This window comes from Pygoscelis adeliae, unplaced genomic scaffold (genome assembly GCF_000699105.1).
Source record: "Pygoscelis adeliae isolate BGI_AS28 unplaced genomic scaffold, ASM69910v1 Scaffold284, whole genome shotgun sequence".
In the NCBI taxonomy this organism is placed as follows: Eukaryota; Metazoa; Chordata; class Aves; order Sphenisciformes; family Spheniscidae; genus Pygoscelis; species Pygoscelis adeliae.
The window spans coordinates 217600-241894 of NW_008824671.1; the positions used below are offsets into that span (position 1 = coordinate 217600).

General features: G+C 39.7%; 1 protein-coding gene across 1 annotated transcript in view; it reads left to right on the plus strand.

The window, feature by feature from the left end:
- Nucleotides 1-24295, plus strand: part of ELAVL1 (ELAV like RNA binding protein 1) — a 43644-nt gene that overhangs the window by 5456 nt on the left and 13893 nt on the right. Inside the window, exons 2-5 of the mRNA XM_009322987.1 lie at nt 1492-1674; nt 17477-17580; nt 18423-18576; nt 22053-22278. Of these exons, the coding sequence (XP_009321262.1) occupies nt 1503-1674; nt 17477-17580; nt 18423-18576; nt 22053-22278 (656 nt within the window). The 5' untranslated portion in view covers nt 1492-1502. The remainder of the gene's footprint in view (nt 1-1491; nt 1675-17476; nt 17581-18422; nt 18577-22052; nt 22279-24295) is intronic.

The window sequence follows — 24295 nt, forward strand, 5'->3', positions numbered from 1 at the left end:
TCTTCCACAAGCGATAAACTCTCCTATTTTTCCTGAGTCCCAGCAAAAGCTCCCCGTTCAGCCAGGCCGGTTGCAAGTCTGCCTTAATTTCATCCAAAAATAAGTGTTTGGTCTTATGCCCCTTACTGGTGGAGTCCGAATTGGAGACACATTCATACCTAAACGTTATTGAAACTTTATGGTGTAAATTGTCTGTCTATACAGGCATGTCTATACGTGTCTGTATGCTGCTAATAGGCCAAAGTGTTTGGATTCTGTGATAAAATGCACAAATAGTGATGACTGAAGAGGAGTGCTGAACTGAGCGTCAGGAGGCCATGAATTAACTTCAGGGTTTTAGCAGCTTTTCTGTTAATTCTGTGTGCTTCACAGCTGTTTTTAAGAGCTGTTAAACAAAACTATGTTGTTTTGGAGCTAGAGATGTATAGCGTGCTCGGACTGAGAGGATGAACAAATCTGCAGCAGCAAACTTGAGAACCAGAGTCTGGAACAACACAAGAAATTAGCATCCTGGTGGTGGTGTTTTCCAGAAAGAACATGCCAATCTAGGCTTCCTGAATCTGCTAGACCTCACTTTTCTCCTGTTGCAGGAATAGGGTGTGGGTATCCTGATTTTGACAGTTTCAAAGTAGTTGTAAAAGCGCTCTAAAATCTACTCTTCTGGCAGGCCATGAAGAAGAGCAGCTTGGGTCTGTTGTGAGTTTGAGTTGTAGATGTCCTCAGCATCTGAAACATCAGGATTCAGTCCCTGCTGATGGCTGACTAAGGCAGAGAGTATCTTCATGTGATGGAATTTCTGGGCGTTTTCTCAAGGCTTTTCTTAAAAAGGTGCAAAAATAGAAACTTTATCAAATACTCAATATGCACCAAAGTTAGTGTTCCAGTACAGACTATCTGTTTCATATATGCAATTAAGCAGTCACCCAAGGGCAACCATTTAACGATAACAAGGCCTTAAGATGCGGGATAAGCAATGTGTAAAGGAGAAAACATTTGGAAAATAAATAGTCCCAGTTGAAATACTGAACTGAGTCTAGTAGATCTGGCTGCTGTTCCTCTTTCTGTCTTTTAAGGGTTATGGGCATAAGGTTTGAATTAAGGTTGAGGTGGCAGTTTTGATTCTGGCTGGTTGAGTGCTTGGACATGGGGAACCTGATTTTTAATTCAGCTGTTGTGAATACTTTGGTGTTTACAGGACTGTGTACAAAACCTGTCTTGATGCTTTTTAGTAACGTAAAAAAAAAAAACCCCTTGAGCTCTTCAATGGTACCTAGTTTTGTAAAATGCCATGCTTGTTAGTTTGAAAGAATGAATTGTTCTGGGATTTTCAACAAATAATGTTTTGTTCTGCGAGTGGAAAAAATGCATAGTTGAAACAGTTGCTTGTTTTCAGTTTTTTAAAATAAACATTCAAACTTATTTCAGGTGGAGAAAGTTTGGCTTATTGAAATGCAAAGATCTAGAACTTATTTGGGATTTTTCTCTTTGCAGATATATTTAAAATGTCCAATGGTTATGAAGATCACATGGCTGAAGATTGCAGGGATGATATTGGTAGAACAAATTTAATTGTGAACTACCTTCCTCAGAACATGACGCAAGATGAGTTACGGAGTCTATTTAGCAGTATTGGCGAAGTTGAATCTGCAAAACTTATTCGGGACAAAGTTGCAGGTATAATCTAGTATATAAGGAACTTTTACTTTGTGGTAGACTGCTCAAGCAAATACTTAATTGAATGCAATTAATGTAGAAATATTAAATATTTGTGTGTGTATAATCAAACTGTTGAAAAGTATGCATATAACTAGAGTAATGCTAAGACTAGGTATTGAGTATTAGGAAGATGGAATACTTAAGGCTGAATTAATGGCTACTTTGTAGTCATTAATTTTGTAGTCATTAATTCTAACACTATGGTTAAGAATTCCAAGAAGTACCGTTCCTAAATTTGAACATCAATAGGCATGTCTAAAACTAGTTTGAATTCGGTCCCCAGCTTGCTTATTCTTCCTACAGTCTGAACATTTTTGACTCTACCAGAGCTCTGAATATGCAAACAAACCTTTTGATCTGATTTTGATCAGTAAAATAAAGGTGTGGCATGCATCTGAAATGGTTGTAGGCCTTATCGCTCTTCAGGAATTTAACTTGTAGGTTCTTTAAATAGAATTGTTAGTAGTAGCTCTAAAAAATGAGAGGAATGAATTGTTCAGATTTGTGAAATTTAATGTTTCCCCGAAAACAAACAAATGCTGGCAGAGCAACTGGTTCCATAAGCCATATCTATTTAGTTGCAGGAGCTTTTTATCTGCTCTGTGAACATGTTTTAATCCTTGCACAGTTAAAAATTTTCATTTACAAATTCTGGTTATTCTTGTTCAGAATTCACGGGATCTTGGATTTAGTGGGAGAGCACGGTTGCTTCTGTAAATAAAAGTAATTGTGCTGTTAACTAGCTACGCATGCTTGTTTGTTCTCAGCCTGCAGACGGTTGCCTTGTGGAATTTTCTGCTGCACATGCTCAATCTTGTATTTCGGAATCTAGCAATACTGACTTAGATCATTATCTAATGCATAATGAAACAGGTCTGAAACTACTTCACTGTCTGTAAAAACTGCATGAAAGCTGATGAAACGCATGATAATTTGTTGTGTGTTATCTTAAGTGACTTTAGTACTTTATATGCTTGAGAATAGACACGAGAACTGAATAATTAAAAACCTTAGAATTTACTTTCAGAATGGCTTCTCTGATTTCCATGTCTTTAGTTTTCTTATTTTCTTTCAGATGAAGTTTCATGTGATAGCCATCTATCTAAATCTGTACTTACGGAACGTATGTGTAAAATCATCATGAAATAGTTACATAAAATACTGATTTCTTTGAATATTTTGATAGCTGTGTATTCAGCCTAGATGTTGTCGTACAGTTTGAGATGCTTAGAAGTTGAGGCTTGCTCTGGAGGCTACTTTTGCAAGGAAATAAGATCACTTGTTTAACGGTAGCAAGCCATTCATCAAATGTCACAGCTGATCCACACCTTAGACTTTCAAATAAGCACAAAATTGTCTGCGTGGGAGGTAAGGATATTTTAAACGGGAAGCAAGACACGTCATTACCTGAAGTTTAAGAGTCTACTTAACACTGTTCCTTGCAGCATCGAATACTCTGGTAAAGTCTGGTTAACTTTAACTTCGAACTTGACAGTGCTGGGTAGTTTAAAGTCCAAAACATATGCTTGTGTGCTTCAGGTTTTTCTTAACAACCCTCTGAAGAATCAAAAGTAAAATTCCTGTTAGCGTTGCATGGAGTCCTTGAGTGCCTGTAGGCAAAATTCTCGCTTTTCTTTAAAGTGATTGCAAGTGTTTAGTTCTGCATGGCTGTGTTGGTCAGACCACTTAATTTTGTTGCTACCTAATTTTTCATTCACCTGCAACACTGTTAGGAGCAATTCCCAGTCTTCTCCATGCTCACTGATAGTTTTGGAATATCAGTAACTAAGAATTGGCTTCTTCAGGAACCTTCTAAAAGTATGATTTTTTTTTTTTTTCTTCCTTTTGCTTTTCTTTCTGCCCCTTCATGTTTGCATTAAGATTTCTGTATTGTAAAACTTCACTCTAAGCAGATCTGATGTTTGGCTGCCCCCGAAAAGAAGTCTTGTGGCAGAGTTCGGCTTTCCTTGTGAAAAGAAACTTTCAATGCAAGAAAACTTGCATTTTTCTGACCCCATGGCAGACTAGCAAGGAAACTAGAGCTGCACAAAAACCTCTTTAGCTCCCCGACCTTGATTCCTATGAGGTCAGATAAGTCATAATATTGGCATGTAAGATGCAGTGGGGTTGAGTGGCCTGGACAGGAGGGAGGTAACCTCTCATTTTGTTGGAATTAGACTTTTTAGATCAGTTTAGTTCTTTTCAATGAAATCACAGCTTTGGTGCCCCCATGACATTCTGTTAAATCAAAGCATTTTGTCTTTGGAGTTGCCTTTATTGACTGTATTTGTAGAGTTAAAATAAATGTTTGTTTGATCATGCTTTTTTTTTCATAAAACAATGACTGATGTGTATATTTTTTCTCAATTAATTCTCTATTAATGAAATATGTAGGGCAGAAAATGTCTTCTGCCTGGAATGCAGTTTTTAATGACTTATTGAACTAGCCTTAGCTTTATAGAGACTGATTACTTTGATTCAAGAATCGATTTGAAAGCCAAAGTTTTGTTTTGTTTGAGCAAAGTATTTCATTATGATCAAAGTATATATGTTGTTGGGTTTTGTTTCAACTACATCATGGTACTGAACAATCTTATGTTCCATGTATTGGATTGTGTTTACAAAATTTAGAGAAACTCTTTGAAGCCACTAGACTACTTACCCTTTGTTTTGTTATTGATGAATGCTGTAGGAAGTTGAAAACAGCAGCAAACCATAGTGTCAGTTTACATTCCTTACTATGAATTTTCTGCTTTGTGTACACATGGATTACAGCAGTTGATAAGAGTATGACTATGCATTTGTTTTGTTGCTTGAGACGTGATAATCTCTTTTTCTGTGTTTTGCAGTAGCTGTAAAGAGAAGCTTATGCACAGTAGATGAACATTAGACAGGGTGCAGTGCTCCTTCAGCTCTTCCTGATCAAACTGGAAAGATAGGGTGCTGGTCTCTTCATTCTCCAACTTGTGTATTGCATTCCTAAGAACTTCCAGACATGGCTCTGCTTAACTTGTGATGAGTGAATTGGTACTCAGGGTCAGTGGGCAAATATTGAATTGTTGCTTTGTTGCTCACTGTACTTGTATTTATGGTGAGTATGCCTTGGACATCCAGGATTTTCATAAGAGAACTATAGAACTCATATTGGATGTTGTTCTTTCTGTCAGATCTTAAGAGTAGCACTAGCCATCCCCTGGGGCTTTGAGCCCTGGGGAAACATTAGAAGGTCGCTTCCCAATATAGTATGGCACAGTGTCAAGTCTGAGATGTAACTTTTCACTGTTGCATCTCCTGGCCTTTTGTGGTAATTGCTGAGGCTTGTGAGTAGCTATGGACCCAATTCAGCTGATGAAATCCTCTCTTCCTGTGGCTCTGGCTTACGAGGCTGAGAGCAAGGAAAAGTACTGGGGTTTGTCCGATCAGTCTGCACTGATGAGACTGTAGCCCTCTAGCACTGACTTCAGACACAATAGTGCCAAACTTGTGCTCTGTACCGATTTCCTACCCAGCGATGTGTACAGTGTTAAATGTCCTCTTTCTTGGAGGCACTGCCTGCTATCATAGATGATTCAACAGAAGAAATATGTCCTGTACCATGTTTTGCATTGGAGGTGCTTGACTTTGCTGGGACATCCAGATTCTGGGGTCTGGGTTTCCAGCCAACCTGCTGTGCTAGACTCCTCTTACAGGTGAACATTTTTAAAGCATTTTTCCTCCTTCAGTATCTGTTAATGCAGAAATCCAGGCCTTTGTGCCACTCTAGTCTTGCTGAGTTTCTCGCAGCACAGATGCCGATGGCTTATCGTGTCAGGATGTCTGATTGTGCACAATGCGGATGCTTCTAATCAATAGCTGTAAATTTTCTGAGAGAACCTGGTTGTCTTTAGTGTGCTGTTCGTGCAGGTGTACGCAGACTTTTAGTCCTTCTGGACCAAATGCTAAAGCTGAAAGTCTGCCATGAGCGTAAGTTGTATTTAGTTTGTCTTCCCCTTACCCTGCTGAAGTGTTGGTTCTTTCAAACCCAACTGTCTAAAGCTCTGAAAAGGCTGAGTTAAAGTTTTCCTGTGTGCTTAGGGTCTCAGACTGCTGTGGGGTCGGTTTATTGCTCATGACACCTGTGCTCTGAGTACCTGGTGACAAGTTTGCTGTGCACACCTCTCTGTAAAAGTGTTCTGTCTGATGGCAGTTGATTTAGTTAGGGAGGCATCCAACTTCTTGAGGGTTCTTGTTCCCTCCCTCACACCTTCTGGACTGCTTGAGCAGGGAATAAGGTATCCCTGTGATACTCATGACAAAATAGTCATGACTTTCTACTCTAGGAAATCTAGGATATGATCCTTCAGACTGTGCCAAAGGCTCTGTCTGTACTTGTCGACTACCAAAATACGGCCATCTCTATGCAAACGCTGAAAGGAGACAGTGGGCTTCCTCTCTGCTGTCTGCATTTGCTTATGTAAGTTTGAGCTCTGATGGAGCGTGCTAACGTTCAACTCCTTGATCAGCAGCTATCAGGGACAAAGGTAGCGCTCCACTGTTGCTGAAAAATCTGGAGCAGAATGGATATTTTGGGTTGACTTGTTAAGGTTGTGTGCAGAAATCTGGGGTCCATCTCAAAAAATCGTGTCGTTACGGCTCACTTGCACTGCAAGTGTGCGTGTGGCCTGTTGCTTACAGAACCAAAAAGAAATCGCTTCTAGGTAGTTGGAATTCCTCAGGAATCAGTATGCATCTTCCCCTTTTCCCTGTCTTTTCCTTTTCATGATGTCTTCTCTGGAAGACTCTTTCACAGAAATTATGCAGCTGAAAAAGAATTGAATGGCTGTGTCCTTGTAAGCTTTTAAAGCAAAAAGGGAAGGAAGATTTTTATTGCGCCGCTTTCAGATGCTGAAAGGCGGTAAGTAGCTCTCTAGCTCACATGACAGGGTAGCGCTCTATTCATTTCACTAGTGCAGTAGACTCCAGTCTAGAAACAGAATTCTTAAGTGTTCTTGTATTGTGGAAAGTATTTAAGTATTCTTTTTGGCTGAAATTGTTTCCTTTTGCATGGAAAACAACCATGAAATTGCTTATGCAGTTTTGCTGTTAACTGTGTAATTGGAATGCATCATTACCCCTGGATTTTTCTTCTAGCTTTTTAATCACATTTGGTGGTATGCAGTTTCTTTAAATGTGCATTCAAGAATGCCTAGCAACAATGGTTAACTTAATGAAAAGTGCAAATGGTTTGCAGACAAATTGGCCAAATACTGAAAATGTTAACACCCTTCTAGCTTTGCCAGCTTCACTTAATTTCCTTTATCATAAAGTTGGCCATATAAACTACCTCAGAGGTAATAACTGAGTTCTAGCAAGGGTATGGGAATGCACTTAATATAAAGGTTGCTTGGGTTCTTTAAGTGGGTTCAGAGCACAGCTGGCAGAAGCAGCAGCTGGTGCAGCAGTTTCTGGGCTCTGCTTCTAAATGTTCTGGGATTGTCAATGGACTGGGAACCCTTTGAGGAACTGGAGTGCTTGCTGCTGCCAGGAAAGGATAGCTGTAGGAGACCTTGACTTCTAGCAAGGAGCTCTGAGCTCTGTCAGGTGTACTTGATCAAAGGGAGGTTGGAGCTTTTGTTCCAGCTGACCCCTGGTTAGGGAGGGTCAAGCACCTTTTTAGCTGTTGCTTAGGACAGGCCTATATAACAGTCTAGCCTAGAGCGTAGCTCCTAGAGTGCTGTGAACAGGCATAGCAGTGCAGATGGGGACCATGGACTGTGTTGCGATCAGCCTGTATGCACTCAGGAATGGTGGTGACATGCTGCACGGTCTCCAGCAGTCATTGTAGCAGCTATCCCTGTAACATCAGAGGCCTTGACTGAAAAAGAGCTGCCTTGACCAGAAAAGAGAGGCAGCTCTGCAGGTCTTGGGCTGCAGGGAGTGCCTGGGGCCTCTCACTTGGGCTGGATAGAGAGACGTGTTCTTATTGCTGCAGGAGGTATGTGCTGCTGGGGGATCTGCGTCACCAAGTGAAGCACCTGTGGTTGGATTGAAAACCAATCTCTGAGGTTGGTGATCAGCAGCACAAGGTCCAGCTGAAGGCCAGTCAGTAGTGAAGTACCCAAAGGTTTGATATCAGGGTCAAGTCTGTTTAAAATTTTCATTAATGACCTGGATGATGGGACAGATTGCACCCTCAGCATGTTTGCAGCTGATACCAAACTGGGAGGAGTGGCTGGTACACCAGGTGGTTGTGCTGCCATTCAGAGGGACCTTGGCTGTGTTCTCTGAAAGCTTTAAGGCAGGGCTGGCATAAATGAGGATGACTTCCTACCGTTTTAGGGTTGTGGGTATCCTTTAACCCTCTCTATGTCTCCAGATAAATATATTCATGCTTAGTATCCCTCCTTATGATACATAGGCACATAAAGCCAAAAAGGTCAACACGGTTGTACTAGCCATTGCATGAAGTACTCTGCTTTACAAAAGCTGACATCTTCACTTTGTTTGCCTTTCTTTTCCCTCATCAAGCCATAAAAATGAGCCATATAGCAAAATCTTCAGTTGTACTCTAATATTTCTCAACATGTTTTTAGTGGGAGTTATTGCTCCACATCTTCTTAGGGTACTTTCATTCTCTTCCAATGGAGAAGCAGTATGTTTCTGCAGAATAACCATTTAGTTCAGCTTAACCTATGATCATGTTGACTCTGAACACTTGCTGAGGTTTTGCTTGTAATGCTTGCAGCTAAAAAAGTGTCATTACTTGAAAGCTGAAGTGTCTTCCTAAGGAGGTGGGGAGTAGATTTTTCAGCCCTCAGCGTCTTGAATAGTCAGGTTTCTGTTCCAACCACAGATCAACAAAATCTGTTCTGAAGTTTCAAGAAATTAGATATTGCAGTAAGTGGGCAAGGCATTTTCCTCCCAAAGACTTCCTCAAGAAATCAGCCTGTGGTATTCATGCACAGTTTTGGGCCTGGTATTTTGTGTGTTCACTTTAGAAATCCTTTTCACTTCACAGCATCTAGCATGCTGGCAGTTCATCTGGAAAAAGAGCCCTGGAGCAACTAAAATTAAATCTCAATAGAAAAATGTTCTGGAAATGAGAGAAAGGAAAAAATATAAACAGAACATACAGAAATGATAAGTATGTGGAAGGGCTTCATTAAATGAAATTAATTACTAAAAATAGTAAACCTTTTGTTTTCAGGATTGAAAGCTGTCACTCTTACTGCATATGGTCGAATTTTTAAAATATTGTGGAGATAGTGAGATCCCTGGAAGGTGTCTCTTTGAGCCAGGGTAAAGAACAGACTTATGTCAAGTTAGCTTTGTAGCTTTTGACTTGTTTCTGAAGAAGTGTCTGTTTGAATTGCTTGTAGTCATCTTTGTTTCAAGGCAAATGCCATTTATTTTGCAAGTGGAAGAGAAGCCACTTTATTTGTAATATATAATGTTTTCCTGAGCTGTTTGAACGTCAGGCTTTCCAAACCTGTTAAATGCAGTTTTGCCCTTAAACTTCCAATATGAGACTATTCATCATTTGGCCACGGAACAGAAAGTGGCTTGTGTCCTGGTTTATAAAGCCAAATGAAGCAGTGGGGGCACATTCTGTATTTGAAAATCGTTGTCAGTAAAACTAGGTATTATTTTCTTTGTTTCCTTTCTGTTGCAGTCAAAAGTCAGTAAGACATGCTGGTCTTAAGTAGAAGCAGGAATTGGCTCAGATAGTAATCTGTGTCTTAGTCATAGAAACTGTAATAAAGCTGAATTCAGTTACTGTGGAAAAAAGTACTGAGCTGTTGCATTGACACTGACCATAGAGGTGTTTAAAGGACAAATATCGTGGAAATGCTTGAAATACAAACCTATGCTTTTGGTTTTGTACTCTAAAGAGTAGGCTTAAAGTGTAAGTGGAGCATGGTGCAGTGATTCCTGGTGTAGTGTTGATCTGACTAATCCAGTCTTACAACAATGCAGTGCTTCCCAGGTGTCTTACTAGGTTAGGCACAAGACCAGACTATCCAGCTAGGCTGAGCTTTGCCCCCAGCTTGACACAAACATGATTATGTGGTATTTCTGCAGTGCTCTCTTGGTGTTTGCATGACTAATGATAGTTTTGGACAGCATTTATGACTAAACTGGAGATGAAGCAGAACTGTAAAAAGCAATTTAGAATGATTAATTGTAGCCTCAAGAAGTTATTCAGGCAAAAAAACCCACCCCAAACAAAACTTGCTTCTGTTTTCCAAAATCTGTATAAAAGACTATAGAATATTTTTTTGGGGCAAAGTGAAAGTGATTTTGAAGATTAACGTGCTACTAAAGTACCTGTACTAAAACTACTGTGCTTAGTTCTATCTCAAACAGCATGTTTTCTAGTTTTCTGGGAATTACTATGGTCACCATGGTATAAGTGGGAAAGAATGGGTGTGTTTCAAAGAAGCAGAGCAACTTCTCAGTATCGCTGATGAAGCCAGGTGTAAGGACATTGCTTGAGAATGGAAGACGGGCTACTTGGGGACTGGATCAGGAGAAAAGTTTTCATTCAGGCTATGGGTTTTAGCTTGATTCATGTGTTTTCAGAGTAGATGAGATGCATCATCTGTATCTTTAGTGAAGGACTGAGTTGTAGGGGGTGTTCCCTGTATTTTCAAAAACATGCTGTGAGCTATGTGGTAGACTAGTAATAAATAGAATCACTTCTGTGTTGTGATGATAGAGTTTGATCAGCATAGACTTGCAATGGAAAATCATGCCCTTCTACTGTTAGTTTTGAAGATCGGTGATTAAATACTTGAGATGCTTGTTCACATTCAAAAATTGTTTTGACAAAAATCCTTCAAGAAGCTGCTTTCTTTTCTTTTTTTGTAAGGACACCTTGTAGTATGAAAACAAAAACTGCCAAGGGGGTAACAAATAGCAACTGCTTGTCTCCAAAGTTGAGCCAAGCACTGCATGTAGAACATGTCAGGTTCTGAAGTTGGCATTTAGAATATTAAAGTGAAAAAGTAGTCAACGGTTATGGTGTGGAGCAGATTTAACATTGGGCTGAAGGACATAAGGAGGAGCTAGAAACCAGCATCATCTCCTGAGACCAGTGGACAAAAAAAATGACAGAAGAAAACTAGTGGAAACCTACCTACAGAAATGGGTTTTCACTCAATTAAAAATAGACTATGGGAGGGAGTGCTTCCAAAAATGTGTGACAGAATAACTAATCCACTGAAAATTGGCAGAGTCTGTGTTGCTAGCCATGGAGCAGTTCTGGTAATTCCAGGCTTTGGCTTAAGGACTACACTAGAAATAAACTCAAAATTTAGAAATGGTTCCATGAATGGGAGAAAATATTGTGAGAGAGAATATATTCATTAATATTTAGTTCTGTTACATCCCTGCTTAGATGAAGTGTGCATATAGGCTGTCTTAATACAAAAAGACCTTGTTCTGTGGAACTGGAAGAACCTCAGATTAACGTAGTGCGAGTTCCTCGTTCTGTCATTTGGGATCATAGGATGGTGCAGTTTTAAGGGACGCTGGTCCAGCCTTCTGCTCAGAGCAGTGTCAGCTGTGAGGTCAGACCAGGATACTCAGGACTTTATCCCATCTGGTCTTGTAAACCTCCACATGCTCCAGTCCTCTGAGCATCTTGGTGGCCCTTTGCTGAGCTCACTCCAGTTTATCAATGTCTTTCCTGTGTTGGGGGACATCAAAAATTGGATGCAGTATTCTAGGTGTGGTCTAGTGAGTGTTGAGTAAAGGGGGATGATCTCTTCCTTCTGTCTTCTGGCTGTACTTCTGTTAGTACAATGCAGGATGCTGTTAACCTTCTCTGTCATAGTGCACTGCTGGCTCATGCTTGCCTTGCTCTATATCCCATGATTGCCAAGTCCTTTTCCATAGAGCTGCTCGCCAGCCAGTAAGTGCCCAGTCTGTGGTGTTGCCAGAGTTTCTTCCTTCCCGTAATCAGGACCTTGCATTTATCCTTGCTACATTTCCTAAGATGTCTGTTGGCCCATTCCTCCAGCGTGTTTAGGTCTCTCTGGGTGGCAGCCCTGCCCTCCAGTGTATTGACAGGTTCTTCCCAACCTGGTGTTATCTCCAGTCTTGGGGAGAGTGCACTCCCATCACCTTCTCCAGGTCATGGATAAAAAGTTAAACAGCAGGTCCCAGGACAGATCCCTGCAAAACTACTTGTTGCAGGCATACATGTGGAGTGTGGGGCGTTTTAGAGGGGGTTTTTTGGTCTCTCTTTGAAGATGGATGCAGCATTTGCCTTCCTGCAGTTGTTGGGGACCTCTTCCAATTTCCATGACCATTCAAAGATGATAGAGAGTAGTTTTGGCCAGGACATGAGCCTGGTGTCTCAGCACCCTTAGACTTTGTCAGTGAAGAGTGAGGCAAAGAAGGCATCCTGTACCACTCTCACTAAATCACACACCCTATTCAGCAGCTGTCCCACATTTTCCTTTTTCAGCCTTGTACTGCTGAGACAGCAGAAGAAGCTTTTCTTGTTACCCTTGATATTATTTTTTTGTTTGTTTGCATTCTTTTCAAGTCTCAACTGCAGTTGAGCTCTGGCTTTCTTGAGACTGAGTGGACAGTGTTTCTAAATTCCTTCTTTTGTAGGCTGTCGCTTCTTCCATCTCCTGTATGCTGCCTGTTTGCATTGGAGCTCTGCCATGAGTTCCCTGCTTAGCCAGGCTGCTCTGCTGACACATCTGCTTGTTTTCCTGGGTGTTAGGATGTTAGGAAACAAAAGATGCTGTATGCATGGTGTTGACTTGTCTCAGGGGGTTAGAATATAGCCTCTTGATCACTTGCTCTTCCAGTCTTACCTTGCTGCACTTCTGCATTGGCATAACCCTTTTTTTGGAAGTTTGATGCAAGGGTGTGTGCATTTTTCTCAGGGTTGATGTGGTTATGTATCCCCAGCTATACAATAGTGTAACTGTACTAAAGAAAGCCCACACAAGGCACATCTGAGCACTTTTAATCTGTTCTCATCCTCTGAAACGACAGAGTCACCGCTTTGAATTCTGCTTTTTCAGCACATTGATGCCTGGTATTTGGACGTGGTATTTCTTGATGCATTCATACATACTCAAGCTATCTGGTGATATCACTCACAGCACATTTTGTAAAGCCAAACAAACAAAAAACCCAAACCCAACTCTTTCCAAGACACCACATCTTCCCCTGAGTGACATTTGGGGAGATCTGTGCCGTCCTTCTGTGTTATTTACTTGGGCTTTTTAAATTTAATCTCAAAACACTTGTTTCCCAGTTCAGAAAACAAATTCTAAACTAAAATGCCTTCATACTGAGGTGCTCTGACATAACAGGAGCCAGGTTTAAATTTAGGTTTTCCTGAGGAGGATAGGATGGGGAGAATCTGTTAGCTGCTTTTGGGGGGGTAGGGGGAGGCAAGTAGTCTGTAGTGAAGTGGAAAATAAGTACTAGCTCTGGTCTCAGACTCCCCAGTGAAACTAGAGTTGTCAGTCAGTGGTGGGAGGGGAATAAGAAATGAGCTAGTAACTGAAGCAGTGCATCTCAGGGAGCTGGGAAAGGAAGCAAGGACATGGACAGAAAACCAAGTGATGCACAGAAAGAAAATGAGTGCCCTCTTTCATGAAAGGGCTTTTTATCATGGAAACAAAACTAGATTCTTTCTGCTGAAGGAGTATAGTAGTTTGCTTTAAACTAGGTTTTATGGTCACTTTGTTAATTATTCATCCAGAGAAGGACCTACTTGTTTCTTTTTTTATCTTTGTCTCTTGAGTAGATTTCCATTTATGTATATACAAACTTTTAAGTTTCTTTTTTAAAGGTTTTTAAAACACCATCTGCTAAAATAGTTTGAAAACTGTTACAGTACTGCCTTCTTTTGCACGATAGGTTTCTAGCAGGCTCTCAATATCATGATAAAGTAAATAACTTGTCTCCTTGCCTGGGATAAGCACTTGACATAAATCATAATGCTGTGTAAATGACGATTCCTTATATATTTTGTGGCATGCCCTAAAAGGAAGGTAGTTTGTACTGTTTAGGAGGAGGGAATACGGAGTAAAATTGTGAAGCAGAGAGCATTCCTGAAGAGTGATCTGTCAGGGGAATGGTGGAACTTGCCTCTTGTGGTGATGGGACTGTCGTGTGTTAGATTTCCTAGCCTGTTTAGAGATGAAAACGAATAACTGAATGGCAGAAGATGGCTGAGACTGATGGTATTCAGTATTTAGAGCAAGATAAGTTAATATATGTTGCCAATTTTGCATGGGTTGGCTTTTTTTCCTTTACTTAAGGACTGTAAAGTCATGTCACACTGATGTAATTTAAAGGTGGTAAGTATAGTCTAGGAGGGAAGGTCTGTATTCTAGTTTTTTGTAGAGAAAGATAGGTAATTGGTATTTTCTTATCTAGTGGTAGGTAAAAGTTAACAGGACTATAATTTCTGGGTTTTAGTATGACTTATTGTCAAATGCCTACAGTGAATATGAGAAAATCTGATAATTGTTATAATCCTGCCGCTTTTCAGACCCTTTTCTTTTTAATCTGTGTTTGTTTCTGTCAACCTCATTATGTCCCTGCTCTCTTTTTCTCAGGGCTTTCAAACTCTTTGATAAGGAATAGTCATTGAGCAACCTTATAAAATTAGAAGTGGAGAAGGTGCAGAATTTTGTTCAGACGAAAACAGTAAAGAAGGCCAAGGGGATATGGTCACTGCTTGCGTGTACTTTGGGGAACAGACACTTGGAAGGATAAGTGCTTGTAAGCTCAAGGATAGTATTGGCACAAGAACAAGTGGATACGAAGTATGAAGACCTGCATTTAGCAAAGGAGAGCATTGGAGGGGGTTTCTGGAACTTGCTTTCAATGGAGTGCCTGGGACAAAAATCTAACTGCTTTTAATGTGAAGCTTGCTTACATTTTAGGGAAAGGGAGTATGTACAGTTTGATTACAGGGACTGGACCCAGATCATGTTGGGCCCTTTTGGTCCTGTGTGTGCATGAGTGCTGTTACTTTCATACAGGATAAAACCAAAACTAAGTAGCTTAATCTTCCTTGTCACTCATCTCAAACAGTGCATAAACATATAACCTGTCTGATGCTTTGCAAGAAAGCTGCTGGGTAAGTAACGGTTGCCCGCCTACTGTGGTCTCTGGGAACTTGTTGCAAGAAAATAGGAAGGGATACTCACTCGCACTGGTCATAGGCTGAGCCCCTGATCGCCATGACTCAGAGTACTAAAGATAGCTTAATAAGTTTATACAGTGTGGAATCCTGCTCTTCCCCTGCCAGGAGAATATAGTCACCCCCTCCCCAGTGCAGTGTCTACCTGGGGAGTGACAGCCCTGACTGCCAGGGCTCAGTGGTTCAGACTCAGAGGGATTAGTGTTGTTTAAGTCTGTTTCCCTGGTCTTTAAGGGCCTATTTCCATAAACTTTATTAGGACCTGGTTCTATTCAGTAGTTTGCTGGAATATTCACATTTACGTGGCTTTCGGGACAGACTGAAAATATCTGTAAAGCAGCTGGTACTCTGAGCCTTCAGATCAGGTGCTGACATGCTGTACCGGTGACGGGGTGTCAGACTCCTCCCACCCACTTAGGAGGGAAAAAGTCATTGCCTACTGTCTGTGTGATAGTTGTTCCCTCTTAAACTTATCTTTGTTTTCTTGGTCAGATTCTGGAGAAATAAACCAGGGTCTAGGTGCTAAACATTTTTCTAATTGTTAAATTATTCATTTTCTTAATTGGGAAAAGAATCTCAGTAGGTAAGTGATTGTGGACTAACCAGATTTGATCTAAATGATTGACCATCTCTGACTAATAAAACAGAAAATGAATGTTATAAAGAAATCAACAAAAAACATGCTGTAGGTACATGTAAGATATGTCTGCAAAATCCTGATCAGTGTTATCTGTAGATCTTTAAAGGATAAAGGTGCAGAAGCTGGTGTCTAAGATCTTGCTTTTTTTGCATTTATTTGTTTCCTATGCAGAGTTAAATCCCTACTTGGCTATCGAAGTGATTTGCCATTGTAGTTGTGCAGAAGCATTTGGCGTCATGAGAGTTTGATCTGTGCCAGTGGAGATGTTTTAACACTAGGTCTGTAAGAGAACAGGATGTTGTTCCTGTATGAAGGTTGAACATAATGGAGATATGGCTTCTTTAAGAGCTTTAGCAGACAGTAAAAATTAACTGGGACTGTTTATACAAGGAGTGTATTAGGAAACAGGCAGTGACATTATTTGGATTTAGATGAGTTACTGGTCTATTACAGTTCACAACAAAGCAGACAAATGCAGAGGACGTGCCAGGGAGTTGTGCTGTTGCAGTTGTTCTGCAGTCAATCTGTCATGTATGCTGTTAGTAATAACACTGTGAGGGTTATTTGGAGCTTCCTTCCATCCCTTGTGGCTTTTACTCATAGGTCTCAATTCCTTCAGTAGACTGGTGATTCTTTTTTCAGTAGACGGAGTTAATCTGCAGTGTCTGTTACAGCCCTTTTCTTCACTTTCTCTGACAGTGAAGTGGTGATTATCCTCTTGTGCTAGGATAATCACTATTTGACTTTTTTTTGGGGGGGGGGGGGGTGGGGGGTGGTGTGTGTATATTTGGTGTTCTGAAATGTCTGGAAAGCATAAGAAAAACTTCCTTGCCAGCTAAGACTATTGCAGAGCCATGCTGTGTGATTAAAAAGGGGCTATATTTCAGAAGAGAATCCTCTACTGTAACGATTAGCTGTGTCGTCTTGTGTTCTCAAGCCTAACAACGGAGCTTGGTAATAACTTAAAAACAGTATATTGTTAAAGCAAAATAGCACATTCTCCTATGCATGCTTACAATTTTCTTTATAAAATCCCATAGATCTGGCTGAGACGAGGAGGAGTTGTCTGAAAAAGGTGTATCTTTTATTGAATGGGAATTGCTTTATTGCACTGAGACATTTTTGAAAGTATTTTAGTTATTTTTAGGTCTACAGTGATAAGAGCCTCTAATTGTTGGGAAATTGCAACCCAAAATGATCTTAGTATGTAGTGTTATAATTGATAGTAGCATTTGTGGAGGTTGGAGATAGAAGCAGAGCAAATAAATATCCAAATAAATATCCTTTGCCTTACATGTTTTAAAGATCTGTATTACTATTCTCAAATTCTTTTTGTAAGAGTTAAGAGTGAACTTACATAAAGTAATAGTACTTAAATGGTCTGCACTAAAAAGAATTTTTCACTCTTCAGTTTCATCCTGTGTTTGGGAGACTTACTGCTCATATGAAAGTATGAAGGATTGAAAACTTCTTTTTCCCTCTTGCTTCCAGGATTGAAGGTTGGAATAGCTACACAGAAATGAGTAGCCTGATGATTTCTTACCCAGCAGTTCGTCCACTGACACTTTCTCACTTTCTGCTCTTTATCTACAAGATTTTGTACTTAAGAACTTTGTTAAATTCTTGCCTTTGTTCCATACCCATTAAGTTTACAAGACTGTTCAGAGTCGGTATATTAGTCTTGAATTTCTTACTGTTGATGGATCATCTGCGGCTGTCTGATACACACTGTCTTTGAAGACCGAGGGATGTCCAAAGTGGCAAATGAAAGAGCTTTGAGTTACTTCGTATGATGTATGCTAGCCTTGAGAAACTTCTTTGGCTTATTTAAATATTTGCTGTGTGGATTATGTTTATGTTGAGTTCACTTTTTCTCATTTGCATTTCCTTTAATTTTGATAGTGATAACTTTCTTTTGTTAGGATTAATTAAAAAAATGTTCTTCCATGTAGGACACAGCTTAGGCTATGGCTTTGTGAACTACGTTACTGCAAAAGATGCTGAAAGAGCAATAAACACACTGAATGGCCTCAGACTTCAGTCAAAAACTATCAAGGTAGGGTGTCTAGATTTTTTCCGTCTTCTATGGAAATGGCATTCTAATAAACTTCATTCTGGTGGTAAGGCTTGTGTGCTTTCCAACTGCAAGAAAGGTAGAATCTAGGAGAAGAGTAGTAAACTGAGCTGTTAAGCCTCTCAGGTTTTGTAACAGCTTTGTATTCAAAGATTCCCTTTTTTTTTTTCTTCTCATTCCCAACATTTTTACAGCAGTAGGTGGGATCATTCCAAATTGTTGCCAGGCTTTGAACTCGTGTATATCGCAGATACTTGATGACCTCTATTTTAAATCACGTTAATACACATGCACTCCTCTTCCAAAATAACAGCTAGTATTGTATGTGTAGGAAATCACACCTGCTTAGGTGATGTTTGTAATTTTCTCTAGTAGCAGAAATTAAGAGGGAAAACTGCATTCCACCTAGTAAAATCTTTATATGAGGCTTTAAAAAAAATGTACTGACAGCACAAGTTCTTGGTGTGATCTGTGGTTACTGACAGGTCCAGTATCCGAGTCAGAACTTCAGACAGGGATTCTTCAATGTAGCAAATATGTTTGTTGGAAGCATTGGTATTAGTCTACTGCTGTCTCTTTATAGCAATGCCATATATTCTTTATCTGTTGGATAAGCCCAAGATGAATGGAGTTATACAGGACATGACTCTTCTCTCTTTGTTTTGGCAATTTTCCCCTTACCTTCTCCCTGTTCAGCTTTTTTGAACTCCGGTAAAAAATGCCTGCGTTATTTAGTGGGGAATAAATGAAAGTGACTCATGACAAAATACGTTACTCTCTCCTTTTTACACCCTGAACATACCTTTTTTTTTTCCTTTTTAAAGGTTTCCTATGCTCGTCCAAGTTCTGAAGTTATCAAGGATGCTAATTTATATATTAGTGGACTACCAAGGTCAATGACACAAAAAGATGTAGAAGATATGTTTTCACGTTTTGGACGCATCATCAACTCGCGTGTGCTTGTGGATCAAACTACAGGTGAGTTCTGTTGCACTAGCTTCATAAAACTGTAGTGTATAGCATGTTTTAAGTTTTTCAGAGACTGGTAGTTCCTAAACTAAATTAGACTTTCATAAACTAACCGTGACATCTGGTGTCAACCACTGAAATAATTTTAACAGGATATCCTTTTTCAGTGACTTTTTTAAAACACAGAATGACTTATGCTGCCTCCTTTGCTAGCTTACAGTGTAAACCTCATATCATATTTTATGCTCTTATTGTCAGTTTTACCAGGCTGAGCTGCTGATTTGCCAAATCTCTCTTGCTATGACACTTGATACTACTGTAGCGCAATGTGCTTCTGGGCAATGTTTGTATTCGGCAGTGCTTATGTTACCTTTACTTTACACAAATGCAACTATTACCCACAGGTCAATTCCAGTCCATAGTTATCCACTGCAAAACAATAATGTATTTTGTCTTTTATACCAACTTGGAATTCACTTGCACAATTTCCTCATATTTTAAAACATTTGAGGTGTCTTACAGTCCTCTGTGGTTACTGCTAACCAAAAGAATGAACTTAATACACTTAGTACTACCCTCTTGGATTTTTATGAATGTATTTTGTTTATTTAAAAAAACGAGAAAGAAAAGGGGGAAGTTGCTTAGTTAAGCACTCAGCTCAGGAGAGACCAAAGTTAAGGATTTCCTCTATAATGTTAATTCTGACTCAGTGTTACAGTGTGTTTTCAGAGTTTTAATTTCTTACCTAATTATTTCAGACTGTATAACTGAAGAGTACGTCTTATCCTCTAACCTTAGGTGTTCTGTGTTTTTTCCAGTAGCCCATATGTCATGTATGAATTTGGAGAGAACTTCTACAAATACACTTTTTCATTGATTATGCATGTGCTAATTAGAATAGAAGATAATTTAATTCTAGCAATTCCACATTTAACATTTATATATGGTAGTATGTACATTTATACACAGTAGTTAAGCAGCAACTTTCATACTCTGTGAGGAATCTACTGTAATTTAGAGTAGGCCATCAGCAGCTTTTGATGGGATTAATCTGACTAAATACTAAAGTCTACAATGTTAAGTATCTCCATCAGAGCTAGCTCTTTGTGTAGGCATCTGCTTTTAAGTGTTTCAATTTGGTCAGAACGCAATTGTGTGTAAAAGAAATCTGGGGTGCCTAGATGAGATCTGGATACTGACATTGTAGACACTCCAACGTTGAGCAAGGAAAATCCTATCCGTCCTTTCCTAGAGAGAAGGATTCATTTTGTCCAACTTTGATATCGGTATGGTTCTGTCTCTAGAGCTAGTTATCTAGGTGTCAACTGTAGGTAGAAGCAAGACAGACTTCTAGAGCACAGAAAACTTATCAATACAGGTGTCCAAAGTAGTCATCCTTCTCTGGCTGCCAGTGGAGTCTAGATAGCTAGCGGCTGTGTTTGACAGAGCTATAAAATGAGATGACGGAAGTCATACAATTAAAATCTCTCCAGGAATAATATAATTTTCATTGAGTGTGCTGAGGCATGATGCTGTCTAATTCAGTGTCAGCTCAGAATATACCGCTTGCTTTCAAATAACCTTAATAATGTATTGTTTGAAGAATGTATTCTGTTTACATTATAAAGTTTAATGCATGAATAGCCTAGGAGTCTCTTCACTTCAAGAATGTAGCCATGCCTTGGCTTTAAAACCTGCATTTCATATCTTGATCTAGTCCCAGTTAGGGCAAATTTTAATTTGTGCTTTTAGATGTACCTTCTCAGCAGAGGTTGTTCTCTAGCTTTTGAGAATTAATCTGTTTAAATATTGTAGAAAGCATATTTTTATATTTTTAAATGAACACTATGATAGATCAAGTGAGAAGCGCTAAGATGAACAGCATGGAAGTGGAGAAGAAGTAACAGTATGTTGGACTCTGGGATAGTCCTTGCTGACTTCTGGGTGATGCTGCTGTTCTGTGCCTTTCCAGGGTGGGGCATATGCTTCCTTCCGGCACAGAAAGGCTAATCTCAGTGGTATTGGAGCATATAGTGCCATCAGCTCCAATTTGATGAGCCGATTTGGTCCGGCCTCCTGTTTTGGAAGTAACCAGTGAGAAATCAAAAAATGGAATAACTTCTTCACAGGTTGACTCCTTTCCAGATCAGTCTAGAAACACCAGCTGCACAGTTGGTGCTAGCCATCTCCTGCTGTTGTTCTGCAGTTCTTTTCTTCAAAAAGTGCAGTGACTTCGGAAATAGGCTTTCTCTGTGTGACTTTGCATACTTAACAACATGCAGAAAACAAGTCATTTATGGAAGTTCTCCCAGTGCCCTAAATGAAAATATACCTTTCCTAGAGACCGTTCTATGGGTAGTTGCAGGGGTTGGATTCCCTTTTGTCTGCTTGCCGCATGCCCAGGGTTTTGTCATGCTGCATTTCCTTCTGTGAAATACAGGAAATAATGTTCAATTGTTATAAACAAAACTTTATGATTTATGGTAAGCTTAAACAGCTTCTGAAACTGTCTTTGAAGATTGCCCTATGTGGGTGTAGAGTAGAGGCAATGTGAAAGTATTTGATATGACCCTTTCTGAAACAGGTTTGGTAAAGTCCTAGGATTAGTCTAGTCATAACATCTGCTTTGGGATGAAATTTAAACAAAATGTACCCTTTTAGCTTTGCTGTGACAAACAGTATTTCCAGACTATGGTCAAGTCACAGATGAGAAGCAGGGGAGGCAGCAGAGATCTCTTAAGGCATGACTTTTAGCTCAGTCAGAAGGATAACAGCACCCAGTGGCTGGGGTCTGGTACTAGGAAAAAAAAAGATGCAAATGTTTAACAGCAGTGTGATTGTTTCAGTACAGTTCCCAAGAGGTAGTTCTTAATCAGTTTTTAATGAATTAAAAATAAAGTATGTGACAGCTAGAAATAATGGCTGTGATGTAGATGAAATTGTGATTTCTTGATTACAGAAGGTTAAACTACTTTATTAGGGTTAGACCTTCATGCCCTCATCTACGAACCAGAATGTGTTTTCAGCATGGAAAACTGAAAACATTTGGAAAAATCAGTGTCAATTTTGTGTTTGCAGATGCTTTTTAGTGATAAAGTAATCAAAGCTAAGGGGTTTTGTTTTGTTTTTAACTGACTGGAATTAATTAATTTTTTTTTGGTGGAATTAATTTAAAATATTGGGAGGTTTTTCTGTTAATGGAAATGTCAGTTGGTGATGGATTTCATGGAATTCTACCACATTGGATTTTTAAGTGTTATAGTCACTGTGGTTGTTACAGCTGAAATGAATGTGTTAATTTGTCTTTTGTTTCTTAATTTTGTACTTTATCCTCTAGCTGCTGAAGAAACATCAGTAAATGTAGAGAACTTGAAAGCTGTGACCATAGAAATATTTAACTTTTTCGTTTTTTGCTTTCAAAGTTATTTTGAGTTTATCCTGAACTTCAATTTTTTTTATTTTTTTTTTATTGGTTTGGTTAAAAGGTTTGTCCAGAGGGGTCGCATTTATCCGGTTTGACAAAAGGTCAGAAGCAGAAGAGGCAATTACAAATTTCAATGGTCACAAACCCCCAGGTTCCTCCGAACCCATTACAGTGAAGTTTGCGGCCAATCCTAACCAGAACAAAAATGTGGCACTGTTGTCGCAGCTGTGTCATTCACCAGCTAGACGGTTTGGAGGGCCAGTGCATCACCAGGCGCAAAGATTCAGGTAGGTTAGGAAGAATAATGCATTTAAGGCTGTACTACTGTTCCCGTGTCCGTCTGGGAAACTGTACTCTTGCAGCTGTGCAGTAATATCTTCATTGCAGCATGTGTGGATGAATACATAGTACACTATATGTCCTGCAGTGTTATGTAAATAAATTGTTGAATTAAAATATGATTAAAGTAAAATCTTACTTGTAAAATTTATATTGAAGTTAATTATGTAAAGGTACATACACTACGGTGTCTATTTCTACAATTGAGTGTATAGTGAGATGATAGAACGTAGCAGATTCCAGATGGGTATTGGTAGATGCCTGTCTCAACAGATCCCCATTCTGTAGTCCATATATCTCAATGCAGATATAATTTGGCAACTTAATTAAAGCTCTGAACCATTGGTTCCAGCAGGGAGGTGTCATAGTAAAATAGGAAAACCTTATTTCTGATTAAGAGATTCTGTGGGATTTCTTTCTACGTCTTGAGCTGTGCAGTGTTCTGTCTTTCCTTGAATCCTCATAAGTTCAGTAAGATTATTGAGTAATTGCAACATATTGTCTGTTTCCAGAGCTGTGGAAGGCATTATGTATTTTGCCTTTGAGAATTGCCTTAGTTGCTTTGAATATGAATTGCTTGAATTTTAATTGCCTTAGTTGCTTAAAGGAGGGTGATAGTTGGACTGTGCTCTGGAAAAAATGCATTATATTTACTGTCTTGCAGATAAGTAATTGGCTTTGTTATGAGATGTGTTCATGAGAGTTTCTGAGAGTAGTGTTTCCCTGCTGAGAATTTACTTTTTTTTTCTTTCTCCTCTGAGGTATCCAATTAGCTCAGCAAAATTGGACTAAAAACTCAAATAGCTTTTTGCAGTGCCAGTGTTCCAGTATTGTTGTGACCTTTCCATAATGCTTTAGTTTAGCGTTTTAAGAACAGCTAGGTATAAGGTGTCTCCAATGAGAACTAGTACTTTATAGTCATCTGTTGTTTTACACTAAGGGTGATTGAACAGGTTGCCCAAAGAGACTGTGGAGTGTCCATCCTTGGAGATGCTCAAAACCTGGATGGAATGGGCCTGAGCAACCTGCTCCAGGTTGCCCCTGCTTTGAGCAGGGAGGCTTACTAGAGGATTTCCAGAGGTCCCTGCCAACCTCAGTCATTCTGCGATTCTCTTCGACTGTAGTCCAGGCAAGTTTAATGCAGGTAGCTCCTCAAACAAGATTTCATTTCCCTGAAGCACTCATCCAGATCTCCGGACCCAAACCTTCTAAGCCACACCAAGGAATGAAATTATACATTGTTGGCAGTTAGGTGAACTATTAAAAAACTTACACATCTGTGTTTTGCATCAGCCAGGGCTTCAATGTGTCCTGGTCCTAGTAAAATCTTGAGGCTTGTTTTAATTCTTAATGTAAATGGACATTTTCATCATCATTCTTCCCCTTAAAATTTATAGCAGAATTAAGATGCATCAGAATAAGCAGTACAAATAATATTCACACCCATAATTAAGATACCAAATAACTTTAATTCTGTCCTGTGATGATCACTCAGTAATAGTAAAAATGATTAATGTGTTTATGTTAATAGTTGCAGGTGAAACTAAATTGTAATGACCAGTTAGAATCATACAGTCATAGAATTGTTTAGGCTGGAAAAGACCTTTAAGATCATCGAGTCCAACCGTTAACCTAACACTACCCAGTCCACCACGGCCCCAGGTGCCACATCTACGTGTCTTCTAAATACCCCCAGGGATGGTGACTCAACCCCTTCCCTGGACAGCCTCTTCCAGTGCTTGACAAGCCTTTCAGTGAAGAAATTTTTCCTAATATCCAATCTAAACCTCCCCTGGCGCAACTTGAGAGGCCGTTTCCTCTCGTCCTATTGCTTGTTACTTGGGAGAAGAGACCGACCCCCCCCTCGCTACAACCTCCTTTCAGGTGGTTGTAGAGAGCGATGAGGTCTCCCCTCAGCCTCCTTTTCTCCAGGCTAAACAACCCCAGTTCCCTCAGCCGCTCCTC